The 12,788-nt window shown below is 46.4% G+C and overlaps 1 protein-coding gene and 1 pseudogene across 2 annotated transcripts; both read right to left on the bottom strand.

Annotated features, from left to right (window-relative positions):
* Window positions 1-1,614: 1,614 nt before the first annotated feature.
* Window positions 1,615-3,509, bottom strand: LOC130125488 (uncharacterized; annotated as a pseudogene).
* Window positions 3,510-6,888: 3,379 nt separating this feature from the next.
* On the bottom strand, window positions 6,889-10,412 carry c15h1orf198 (chromosome 15 C1orf198 homolog). 2 transcript variants are annotated; one of them, XM_056294728.1, is made up of 6 exons: window positions 10,078-10,412; window positions 9,896-9,946; window positions 9,448-9,594; window positions 8,559-8,732; window positions 8,061-8,408; window positions 6,889-7,883 (listed from the first exon to the last, which is right to left on the bottom strand). In XM_056294728.1, the coding sequence occupies exons 1-6, from the start codon at window positions 10,381-10,383 to the stop codon at window positions 7,827-7,829; spliced, it is 1,083 nt and encodes a 360-aa protein (XP_056150703.1). In that variant the 5' UTR covers window positions 10,384-10,412; the 3' UTR covers window positions 6,889-7,826. The 2 variants fall into 2 exon arrangements, with proteins under 2 accessions (XP_056150703.1, XP_056150704.1); XM_056294729.1 differs by lacking the exon at window positions 9,448-9,594.
* Window positions 10,413-12,788: the final 2,376 nt, after the last annotated feature.

The following is a 12,788-nucleotide window of genomic DNA, read 5'->3' as shown; positions in this document are numbered from 1 at the left end:
AACATTCAACAGTTTAGTATGTGGGCCTGGTTCACCAGCTGGGGTTTAAATACAGCTTGCACTTCTTTTCCCACACATGGGTTTCTTTAGTGTTTGGATTATGGTTCGTATTAACACTGACATGTACCGATAGAGCGAATGTGAATATCAACAGGGCTGCACTAATGCTATAACCTGAAAGTATTTTCACACCATTACATTGTGTGAGATGAGAGGAGCAGTCCCCCCCCCCCAAACTGTACCTGAATTTTCATTAAATATCCATGTTTTTACTGCCCTGGACCTGATCAAACAATGTTTTCATACATTTCTATACTTCCAACATACATAAAATACTGTGGACATGGACACTCTAAAATAATTTTAGCACAAGACAGGTCATTGTCTGGTAAGCCTATTTTCATTGTGAAGATAACATACTGCTTAATTTTCAATTTTAAGTGATGACACTGAGGCAAGGCACACTTATTTGTATGGCACATTTCAAAGGCAATGAAATTGCCTTACATAAGGCAACAAGAAATAAAGAATAAAATAAAGAGCTCAAACATAAATTAAAAGATTAAATTATAGAGGATTAAATTAGCCAGAACTGGTTAAAATATTAAAAAGCTGTTGTAAGGATGGACTGGCTGGGATGACAAGGAGCTCCGTCTTAGATAGGTTAAGCTGAAGGTGGTGTTCTTTCATCCATGCAGAGATATCAGCAAGGCATGGCGATATCCATGCCGAGACTGTGAGGTCATCTGGCGGGAATGATAGGAAGAGCTGGGTATCGTTAGCATAGCAACAGTATGAGAAATCATGAGAGTGGATGATTGCACCAAGTGAGGAGGCGTTTATTTAGAAGAGAAGGGGACCAAGCACTGACCCGTGAGTCACCCCTGTGGATAAGCTGATGAATAAGCTGTGTGGTTTGGACACTTCTTCCTTTCATTATTCATTGTGTTTGAGAAGTATAAATCACATTGCTTCTTTTCACGTTCCTGTTGCATACTAACACTTTCTCTAAAATTATGGCCATCCTAAATTTTTCCACCTTTTTCTGTTCAGTTCTGCATAAGTTTCACTCTTTTTATTTTGAATAGGGAAATCGAATTAATAGTGGTTTTTAACTTTGTATAAAAGCTGTCAGCAAGGTCATTTGTTGTAGATGGTGGCATTGAATGTGAGTTTTATAAAATGCTATAAAGTTTTCAGTGGTTGTTGAGTCAAAGCACTTTTTCTTAAAGTCTTTGATACATTATGTGGTGTAAACTGGACACATCGAAGCAACTTGATTGATTGGTTCATCAGGTGTTTCGGGTCTTAACGTCAGACACCCTCACCCAAACAGCCCAGCCGGGGGTGATCAAGCCCTGACTTGTGTCCAGGTAGCTCATTATGCCACGTGTCACCCCTCTTTACCCAGAACCACCGGGAAGCGGTGGCATCAAAGGTGTTCCTAATGGCTCTTTTTCTTTGCAGCCCACAAATCCCGAAGAGTCCCAGGACCCGGTGTAGAGACTGGCCTGCAAAGCTGCTGCAGCTCACTTCAACTGCCTCACAGTGGGCCTTCCACCCATTCATCTGACACTCACCTACCAGATGTGCATACCTGGCTCCCTTCCTTTCTTACGCCTCCTCCAGCCGGTCTTCCCAGGGGACAGTTGGCTCTAGCAAAACCACCTGCTTGGTTTCCATGGACATCAGGACCATGTCTGGCCTAAGTGTGGTAGTTGTGATGGTGTCTCGGAACCTCAGTTGTCTCCCTAGGTTGACCAGGAATTGCCAGTCCCTTGCTGTTGCAAGCAGTCCACCCTGGGCCTTTGGCTTGGGCCGAGGCTTCTCCCCTGCTCGAACAAAGGCAATGGTATGTTTTGTTGGGTGTTGCTGCTTGCTGTAGCTGATCCCAGTGCAAATGGTGTCTGTTACTGCCTGCAGAATTTGGTCATGGCGCCAATGATACCGCCCCTCTCCCAAGGCCTTTGGACAGCAGCTCAGGATGTGGCAGAGTTGGCAAGCAGGTGAGTCCGCCAGGCTGCAGCTGAACAGGTTGGAAGGGCTCAGGAGGACATCATATACTGACTAGACCAAAAATTTGAATCAGTGTGATTCCGCCTTCCAAAGTTCTGCCCAGGTTACCATTCAGCCGGTTATATGCTCCCACTTGATCCAAGGCCCCTTGCTTGCACATACCCACCATTCTGCTTCAGCAAGTTTCCCCCATCTCTGCGCGTTCCACCTCCTGAATCAGCTTTTGCCTGTCCTTTCCCCGGGCTTTACCGTAGCAAGGTCTTGAGTTGCTCCTGAGCCCAGCCTAACCAGTTGCAACAGTGCCCATCAAGATGCCGTGCCACAACCTTGCCTTAGCATATTCAACTGCCTCCAGTGCATGCCACTTCCTTCCTGTTCTGACCTCAATACCCGCAGAGGAGACCTTGGTGTCAACGGAATCTCAGTAGAGCAGGACTTTTCTGGCTGGGTTACCTTGAACTCTTCTGTCAGACTGCTGAGAGGACGCTGTAGCTTGGTGTTATGCCTGTAAAGGGTGATGCTGCTAAGGCTCTGTGGCAGGCTCAGCCACCTGCGCAGGAACTGGCTGATCTTCCTTTCAAAGCCCTCCACGGTGGTGATTGGGATTGGCCAGAGGAGTCAAGGCAGGATTTCATGTTGATATATCCAGGCATTGAATTTTCCAGGAAGCCCTGACTTGTCCACTGTGGAGGGCCAAGTGCTGAGGTCATCACTGGTTGCTTGGCACGCCACTGTGTCCTTCAGATTGCTGGTAAAGATCTTACCCAGGCTCTTATCTGGATTTTCAGTCACAGATGGAATTTGGGTGTCTCCCAAAGAGAAGCTGAACTGGTCGGTTGCTCTTCCTTTCCTGAGGAACAGAGACCTGGATTTTGTGGGCTTGAAGCTTATTCTTGTCCATGTAATGAACCGTTCAAGTCCTTGAAGGAGCCTCCTGCATCCAGGCACTGATGTTGTTGTTACTGTTAGGTTATCCATGAACGCTCTGGTTGGGGGTTGTCGGGTGCCAGATTTGGACCTCTGCACTCCACTTCCGCAGACTTCACAAGCATATTCATGGCCAGCGCAAACAGGGGCACAGCAATTGTGCAACCAGTGAGGATACCCTTTTCTAGCCAATACCACGCCGATGTTGAAGTCCCAGAGTACACCCTCAGGCTAAAGTTGTTGTAATAGTCCAGGATGAGGTTTTGGATATTCTCTTGGACCTGGTGTCTGATCAGGGCTAATTCTACCAGCTTGTGTGGGATCGATCTGTAGGCAAGGTCCATCCACAGCACTGCCAGGTCTCCCCTGCTTTCTTGCGCCTTTCTGATCATTTGGGTTACCACACGTGTGTGCTCTGTGCATCCTGGAACACCAGAGACTCCTCCCTTCTGCACCGAGGTGTCTATGTAGGAGTTCTTCGGGAGAAATCACGTGAGCCAATTGGCAACAATCTTGAAGCTCTTACATTCCACAATTTGCTTAGCATTAAAATGCGCATTGCACATTCACAATAAAATGCACAAAACAGGGACCAGCAATAGCTGTCTATAATCGACATAATCTCTGCTATGAGTCCACAAGTTCTTAACAAAGTCCAATGTATGCCCATGTTTGTAAAGCCATGAAGGTAAAAACATTGTTAAAATCTGTCATCAAAATATCTGAAGAATTATCAATATGTGGGCTGAAGTCTCCCACTGTAATTATTATATCATACTGTATCCGTTTTTTTCCCGTTATCCGAACCGCTTATCCTGCTCTCATGTTTGCGGGGATGCTGGAGCCTATTCCAGCAGTCACTGGACGGCAGGCGGGGAGACACCCTGGACAGGTCGCCAGGCCATCACAAAAGGCCAAATATCATACTGTAATTAAGAGTAAATAATAGATAAAAGCTCTGAGAACTCATCTAAAAACAAAGCTCTCCTTTTGGGAGGGGTTTAAACTACGACAACTAACACTGTGAGTACGCTGGCAGCACCTCCCCTTATCTGCCTCTTCTGGTCTCATGTGCAAAGGTAAAATTTGGTGGGGATGCTTTGGTTAACACAGCTTTGCCATTCCATTTGGAACAAGGTTCCAGTTAAAAACAGTCTAATTTGGCACATCCAGGTAGCGTAGTGATCTATTCCATTGCCTACCAACACGGGCACGAGGATCGGCGGTTCGAAACCCCGTGTTACCTCCGGCTTAGTCGGGCGTCCCAACAGACAATTGGCCGTGACTGCGAGTGGGAAGCCGGATGTGGGTATGTGTCCTGGTCGCTGCACTAGCGCCTCCTCTGGTCGGTCAGGGCGCCTGTTCGGGGCGGAGGGGGAACTGGGGGGGATAAACTCCTGTCAGGTGAAAAGAAACGGCTGGCGACTCCACATGTATGGGAGGAGGCGTGGTAGTCCGCAGCCCTCCACGGATCGGCAGAGGGGGTGGAGCAGCAACCGGGACAGCTCAGAGAGCGGGATGATTGGCCAGATACAATTGGGGAGAAAAAGGGGAAACCCCCTTCCCCCCCTACAAAAAAAAATCTAAATTCTTCCTCGCATATAAGATAATTTCCTGACAAATTAAAAATATGTCAATGATTGAATGTTTAAAAATGCCATGTTTACGTTTAAAGTGTAGCTGACTGATTCTTTCTAAAATTACAAAGGAATGTGAATTAAATTTCTGTGGTTTGATCTCCTTTTCTTTTTTTGTATTTGAGGGCAGAGGGTTACAATCTGGTCAGTCGAAAATGGTTTAGGAAACTAGTGTAAAGAAGACAAGGACAAAAGATACTGGTTGTCGTCATTCTGGACATTTGGTTGGTTCTCTTTCACCGTGAAGCCTCGACTTTAGGAGAGGGAGAACCCAGGGGGCGTCCTTTCGTCTCTTGAGATAATATCAATTTTTCTTCATAGCTCGTTTGTGATGTTCTTGAGAGGTGAGGTGGCAGTAGGTTGCAGAGACTGCTGAATGTTGTCAGCAAGGGGATAATACTGCCTTGTTAGGTTAACACCAGATGTAGGATGCTCTCATGCAAAAGTACAGCTCATTGAATTCCTTGAGTAACAACTTCAGCAGCGTGGAGATCTTTTCGATAACTCCAGCATCTGTTGCCCAAAAAAGGTTGGAACGGGAACACTGGAAGTGCTGCTCTTTAGTACTGGGACAGGCAGTAGCCAACAGGGCTAGGCAGGGGTATGGAGACAGCTGAAAGGCACAGCGGAGCCTCAGTTGCGCTTGGGGCTGATGAACATTGAGCTCTTTGTAGCATGGAGGTAGGTCTCAAGCTGGGGTTAAAGTCTAGCCCAGGTCTTCCACTTTCAAACCTGGCTGTGTGATAATATGAGGAAGGTAGGGTTTATCTAAGTGGCCTGAAGGGTTGTATAACTTCACAACAGTTTCCTTTGGGCTCCACAGCTGTTGTGCTGTGGCCCCAAACTGGCACAGCACATCCTTCCTTCTTCCTTTCCAATAGATATTTTGGGTTCAACAGAAGTGCCATGTGCCATTGTTGGGACTGATGTCATAGAAACCACCATAAAAACAATTCATGGGGAAAAAAAGAAAGCAGCTAGCGGAAAAACACTAATCTGGCTTTACAGAATGATGTAAATTGTAAATTGTTTCAAAAACAAGTAAAACTAAATCGTTGGAAAATTCAACTAAAGATGAAAAGCTTTGGATAAGCAATGAAACTTGTTGATGTGGTCAAACATTTTTGTCAAATAATACACTGTCAACATCTCAACATTAGATCTCGATAACATTACATTTATTACGTTGATATTAAGTACCGCTCATCCTGACTTCTTGCAAGTATCACCGGTATGTTGTTTCAGCTGCGGGCGGCACGGTGGCGCAGTGGTTAGTGTGGTCGCCTCACAGCAAGAAGGTCCTGGGTTCGAGCCCCGGGGTAGTCCAACCTTGGGGGTCGTCCTGGGTCGTCCTCTGTGTTGTTTGCATGTTCTCCCCATGTCTGTGTGGGTTTCCTCCGGGTGCTCGGGTTTCCTCCCACAGTCCAAAGACATGTAGGTCAGGTGAATCAGCCGTACTAAATTGTCCCTAGGTGTGATTGTTTGTGTGTGTTTGTGTTTGTGTGTTGGCCCTGTGATAGACCGGTGGCCTCTCCTGGGTGTCTCCCTGTTTGCCACCCATTGACTGCTGGGATAGGCTCCAGCATCCCGTGACCCTAATTGGGATAAGTAGCTTGGATAACGAAGTGATGGATATTTCAGTTGCACCAACAGGACATTTCAAGACCTTCATCAAAGCAGTCCTGCAGAATTAAAAATTCATGGTCCCGATCAGGAACACAACCGCATGATTCAGTTTGTATTTTATAGACTATTGTCTTTCATGTCACAAAAATTCAATCCATCCATCCATTATCCAAAGCGCTTATCCTGCTCCCAGGGTCGCGGGGATGCTGGAGTCTATCCCAGCAGTCATCGGGCGGCAGGTGGGGAGACACCCTGGACAGGCCGCCAGGCCATCACAGGGCCGACAGACCCACACACACACATTCATACCAAGGGACAATTGAGTACGGCTGATTCACCTGACCTACATGTCTTTGGACTGTGGGAGGAAACTGGAGCCCCCGCAGGAAACCCACACAGACACGGGGAGAACATGCAAACTCCACACAGAGGACGACCCGGGACGATCCCCAAGGTTGGACTACCCCGGGGCTCGAACCCAGGACCTTCTTGCTGTGAGGCGACCGCGCTAACCACTGCGCCACCCTGTTGTGTACAAGCTGGAACCCCACAGCCGTAAAAGATTCCGTCCTAAATACAAAAATGGCTTCGTGAAACCTTTGTTGTCCTCTCTCTCGGACATAGTGTGGCTTGTAATTTCTTAAATAATAAAAAAAAAAAAGCATTGAAAGGATTTTTAAAATTTATTTATTTACTCACTTCTAATCCGTGACCTCAAAATGCATGAGTTCGGTATATAGCATATGATACAATCAATGGATATACTTCTTACAAAAGTCAGTAAAATAGTAATCTTACGTGGGTATTTGCTCTACATAGCAAGTGGTACAAAGCACTTCATGCTTGTTTAAGAAAGACACGTTTTGTTCCAAGCTCTAAAGTTCCATTACAAACCTACACCGGCTTTACTCTAGCGCGAGGTCTACGATATAAAGGTAAGCGAAGGGTTGGGAGCGGCGAGGACGAGAGTTGAATCCTCAAACGATCTCCACAGACCTCTCGTCCCCCTTCAGCCAATCTGGATGGACCAGGACGGGCGGTAAGTGGACTACTCCCTATGCTCCGTGACATCACACAACCCTAATGTCAAAGCTTTACAGAACACAGTCAAGTACAAAGTAAACAACATCATTACGCCAGCTCTTCAAACTGGAGAAAACCGGACGAGGGCGTCTGTGAAGAACAAGGGTGGAAATTCTACGTACCTACTAGCCGAGGGGGTTTATTTCTAAGATCGGCACTTGTGCAACGTCAGTCTCACTAACAAGTAGTAGCATCTGGGGAAAACCCAGGCATTGCTGTATTTGAAGATAAAATTCTTACTTTGAAGCTGTGGTTATTTTTTGCATTTTATAAGGACAGGTTGTTAAGAAAGAAGTTTATGGGTTTAAAGATTCAACTCTGGTCAAATAAATAGGGGGAGGTTTTTCGGGGGGGAAACACAGGTGGTAGTACAGGATCTCCCTTAAAAAGCCACAGATGATAAATAACGGAAGTGTTCAACACAGCTATTCGCAGTTCTTCAAACTAAACACGGCGTTGTGAAGTTGTGACATCATGGTCCATTTAGAGTGATGACGGGGCTGAGTCACCCGCGGTGGAGATGGGACGTCATTTTGGTTACCAGTTGTCCAGGAAGTCGAATCCGGTCTTCAGAATGCTGCTGCTTGTGTTAAACTAACAGTAGTAAAGGGAGAAGGAAAGAGAAAGTGTTACATGTGGTTAGGCTGACATAAGATATTCACTACATATCTTAAACCACGTTCAACCATCACTCCTGCATTTGACAACATCCAACACATTACTAAGGGGACTAACCTAGAAAGAAAACCGTGTTTGTGTGCTTTCACTTACTTGGGAGAAGGCGGGGCTGGAGGAGTCCTCTTCATCCTTCTCCTTCTCCAAGCTAGCGGGGAGGGTGGAGGATTTGGACATCAAATTGGAAGAGAACATTTCATCCAACGTATTGCTAACTGACGGTAGGGTACTCTGCGCTCGCTCCCAGCCCCCCACTGCAGGCGAGACCACAGGGGCTGGGCTGGGTGTGATGGAGATGGCTGCCGGAGTGGCCGTCACTGCAACAGGGATCGGGGGTGGCGGTGCAGGGGGTTTTGGGGCTCGCAGCTTGGTGGACCTGCAAGGAGCTGGAGGATTGGGCTCTGTGGCCTCGGCCTCCTTGGTAGTGGTGGTGATTGATATATCCTGTTGGTGACAATTATCATTAACTGGTGAGAGAGTGAGAGAGAGAGGGGGAGAGAGAGAGAGAGAGAGAGAGAGAGAGAGAGAGAGAGAGAGAGAGAGCAAATGTTGACAGTGTTTACAGTGGCGAAATGTAAAAACACTGGAGCTTACCTGTCGGAGGTAGGAGGGGAGGGTCTTCTCTCCTTTCTCTAGCGACTTGATCTGGCTGGGGGTCAGGGACTGGAAGTCCGCCTTCTCTCCCTCCAGCCTGGACCTCTCGGCGCTAATCTTCCAGAAGGAGGAGGACTCCTCTACCCTACGACCCAGGCTGTCCCCGCCGGAAGCCTTCACAATCAAAGTCAGTCTTAGAGCTCGATTTAAGACGGCACAGTGTGCTTCCAACATCCAGTCCTGCATTCTGATCATTACCTGTTCCGTTTAAATCTATTTTAACAAACGATCAGCATCTGCGAGGCTTTTCCTACATTACTTCATACGATACTCAAAGCTATGTGCAACATTTTTGTAACGCAACAGCAAAATTTAGTACGGGAGGGTGGAGAAAACGGCAGTCTGCAGATTTGATACCCAACAGATTGCTGATGAACCACTCATTTGTTTACCCAACGAAACACGCTGACTACCAACCAAGTGCAGCGATACTTTGTAAATCCACATCAAACTAAAGGGACAGGAACTCTCCAGAATAAACAAAACAACGTGTGCGTCTTCATGCCCCGACCATACATTCAGCCCCCCTGCTGGGGGAGGCCCGGAGCATTGGATCTGACCGAAGCTTGCTTGGTACGGTTACCAAATGGCAGACGCTTTTGGGATGCCTTATTTGTGGGCGTCCCAGCTACACGCCAGTACAGATGTGTATGTGTAGGCACACTGTGTGTATCTGTGGTATTAATGAGTGAAACGTAGAAACGCTGGTTGCTGACAAGTGCAGCACGCCTCATCAGCAGAACTATACAGACTTCATTAAGCAGCAGCTTGACTGACGCAGCCGCACACCAAACGAAACGGGTTTAACCGGGAGGAGCGTGAGGAGCACCTTGGTGCCTGCTGGGTTCTTGCTAAACTGGCTGGCCTGAAGCGCCTTCGTGGTCTTGGAGTCAGCCTGGGCGGAGGAGGAGGAGGTGGAGGAGGAGGAGACGCCCTGGTCTGCAGGGCCCGACGCTACACTGAACTCCAGCTGGCTCTGAAAAGCACAAACACGTCGAGCTGCTAAAAGGGGGGAGGGGGAGGGGGGGTTTGGTTTTTTTAGCAAGCGTCAGCCTGCCCCACACCAGTTACCCCCCACCCCACCCCCCCAACCGGCTCGTTCAGATTCTGACTGACAGCTTGAATTTACATCTCACAAGCGGCCAGGAGGCCAGTTTCTTTCCACTTCCTGAGGTGGGGGGGGGAAGGGGTCCCGCAGCTCTGAGGTCAAAGGTTATGCGGAAAGGGGTTTACTTTGTCGCAGGTTACGTGTGTATTTAAAGGGGAAAGCTCGTTACCTTGGTCTCCCACGAGAAGGGGGCAGAATGTTCGTCTTGCCAGGTGATATCCTACACAGGGGGGGGCAAACACATACTGAGCAAGGCAGCCATGACGCTCAGCAACGCCTCTGTATATCAACGGTCCAACACACACACACACACACACACACACACACACACACACACACAACAACAACTACCTCGTCTCCGAAGTGCACCACTTTCTGGCCCGTCTGGAGCAGCAGCTTGGGGTAACACACCACCTCGTCCCGCTCCACCCTGTGCATGGCGTAGCGGGCTCGGATGTGCGGGTCCATCATCCAGCTGTCGATGGCGCTGTCCTGCTCGCCCGGCGTCATCTTCTCCCAGCCCGGCCCGTGCTTGGCCTTGATCTTCTCCCGCTCCAGCATGATTTTTTTCGCCATGGAGTTGATGGAGGAGAAATACTCCAGCTTCTTCTCCTCCAGCCTGTGGGCGTCGGGCCCCGCCATGGTCGCGGCGGCCATCTTTAGCTCGGCTCGGCTAAACAGCTGGAGGGGGGACGTCTCCGTTGTGTGTGTGTGGGGGGGGCGGGAGCGGAGGGGGCGGGGTGTGATAGGCCCGCAGTCGGAATGACGTCAGCATGTAAACACGGCAGGTTTAGTCGGTGCCTGTGTCGACAGCGACATCTACCGGTGGGGGGAATTATTACCACAGTCGCCAGCAAGGCTTTATGGAATGCTATTTTTGTCGATATTAGATAAATAAATAATACAGATACGAAATAAATCCTGAAGTTAATGAGACATATTTATTTTTTATATAAATATGACTCATATATCTATATTTACATCCATTGATATATCCATCCATCCATTTTCTCAACCACCTATCCTGCTCTCAGGGTTTCATTTAAAATACAGATATGAAATAAATCCTGAAGTTAATGAGGCATATTTATTTTTTATATAAATATAACTCAAAAATCTACATTTACATTTATTGATATATCCATCCATCCATTTTCTGAACCACTTATCCTACTCTCAGGATTTCATTTAAAATACAGATATGAAATAAATCCTGAAGTTAATGAGGCATATTTATTTTTTATATAAATATGACTCATATATCTACATTTACATTTATTGCTATATCCATCCATCCATTTTCTCAACCACTTATCCTGCTCTCAGGGTTTCATTTAGAATACAGATATGAAATAAATCCTGAAGTTAATGAGGCATATTTATTTTTTATATAAGTATGACTCATATATCTACATTTACATTTATTGATATATCCATCCATCCATTTTCTCAACCACTTATCCTGCTCTCAGGGTTTCATTTAAAATACAGATATGAAATAAATCCTGAAATAAACGAGTGAGGTAGTAAATGTAGAAATATATTTATATAAATATGACTCACTTATATATCTATATTTACATTTATGTATATATTTCCACATTTATTACCATCCATCCGTTGTCTTAAGCGCTTATCCTGCTCTCAGGGTGGCGAGGATGCTCGGGCCTATTCCAGCAGTCGTTGGGTGGCAGGCGGGGAGACACCCTGGAGAGACATTTATTACCTCTTTAATTCATTTCAGGATTTATTTCATATCTATATTTATGTATGTATGTATTTATTTATTTATTTAATATTGACAAAACCCTGTGATGGCCTGGTTGGCCTTCCAGGGAGTCTCCCCTCCTGCTGCCCAGTGACTGCTGGGATAGGCTCCAGCACCCCCGCCACCCTGAGAGCAGGATAAGCGGTTCAGATAATGGATGGATGGATAGCATCCCATACTATGGATTGTTTTAATCATTCAAAAGTCTCCGGACATAAATAAATGTGGAATTACAAAATAAAAGTCCCATGAAATAGATAAAAAGTGTAATTTTTGAAAATAAAAAAGTTATATTTCTTTATGTATTTGTTGACTCACTTATATATTTATATTTATATTTCAGGAAAAGGTGGCTTTAGATGGCTTTTCATCAGATCTGGCTCTAAGCACAGGAGTTTAATAAGTTTTACTCAAGATTTGATGTGCATGATTTTAGTAATGAAACTGCTATTTTAAAACACAGCCTACTGACCTCTAGTCAACCTGTCTCTTTCTTTTCTGTACAGAGTGTTGAGAATACTTTTGAACACTGTAAAGGTCGAACAAGCCCTGGCCCTGATAACACTGGTAGCCATCTGCTGTCCCACTGTGCTGTTCAAATAGGCCCTATTTTCAATTATGTATATTTAATATGTCACTCTGTCATCAAAAGGTCCCAATCTATGGAAACAATCTACAGTAGTTCCCATTGCAAAAAAGAGCCATCCTCAGACATTGAATGACTATAGGCCTGTAGTTTTAACCACTCTTGTTATATAGAGTCATTTGAAAAACTGATTAAAAGGAACTTCTGGGCAGGACGGAGCATCTTCTCAACCTGTTGCAGTTTGCATATCAAACCAACGGGGGGGGGGGGGTTCAGGTTGCAACCATAACTCTGCTTAACTTCATTCAGTCACTTAGAGGACAGTAAGAACCATGACAGACTTGTTCGTAGACTCCTCGTCATCCTTCAATACCATACGGCCTCACCTGCTTGCTTGTGCAGAAGCTTGTGGAACGTTTTGGATTGGGCACCAACATGGTTGGATGGATTTTGGTCCTCCTCACCAACAGATCTCAGAGAGTGAGAGTGAATGGGCACTTTTCTGGCTTGACTTCCACATCAGCTGGCTCCCCTCAGAGCTGTGTCCTCTCGCCTCTCCAATACGTCCTGTACACTAATGACTGCCGCAGTGAGTGCCACAATCATTCATTGTGATATTTGCAGTCATTGTGAGCCTGCTGAAGGAGAATGAAATGTCCCATGCTCCTGGCATAGACTATTTCTCCAAATGGTGTCAGGAAGCCTTTC

Source organism: Lampris incognitus, chromosome 15 (genome assembly GCF_029633865.1).
Source record: "Lampris incognitus isolate fLamInc1 chromosome 15, fLamInc1.hap2, whole genome shotgun sequence".
Lineage (NCBI taxonomy): Eukaryota > Metazoa > Chordata > Actinopteri > Lampriformes > Lampridae > Lampris > Lampris incognitus.
Note: the sequence above shows the minus strand (reverse complement) of the source record. Positions and strands in the feature narration are given on the sequence as shown.

What these genes read in the sequence shown, in the direction of transcription:
- c15h1orf198 (XM_056294728.1), bottom strand. Translation starts at nt 10,383, where the DNA reads ATGGCCGCCGCGACCATGGCGGGGCCCGACGCCCACAGGCTGGAGGAG. An exon ending in CCTTCTCGTGGGAGACCAAG is followed by an intron (nt 9,595 to 9,895) that starts GTAACGAGCTTT and finishes TGTGCTTTTCAG; the next exon opens with AGCCAGCTGGAGTTCAGTGT. An exon ending in CCAGCCCCGCCTTCTCCCAA is followed by an intron (nt 7,884 to 8,060) that starts GTAAGTGAAAGC and finishes TACTACTGTTAG; the next exon opens with TTTAACACAAGCAGCAGCAT.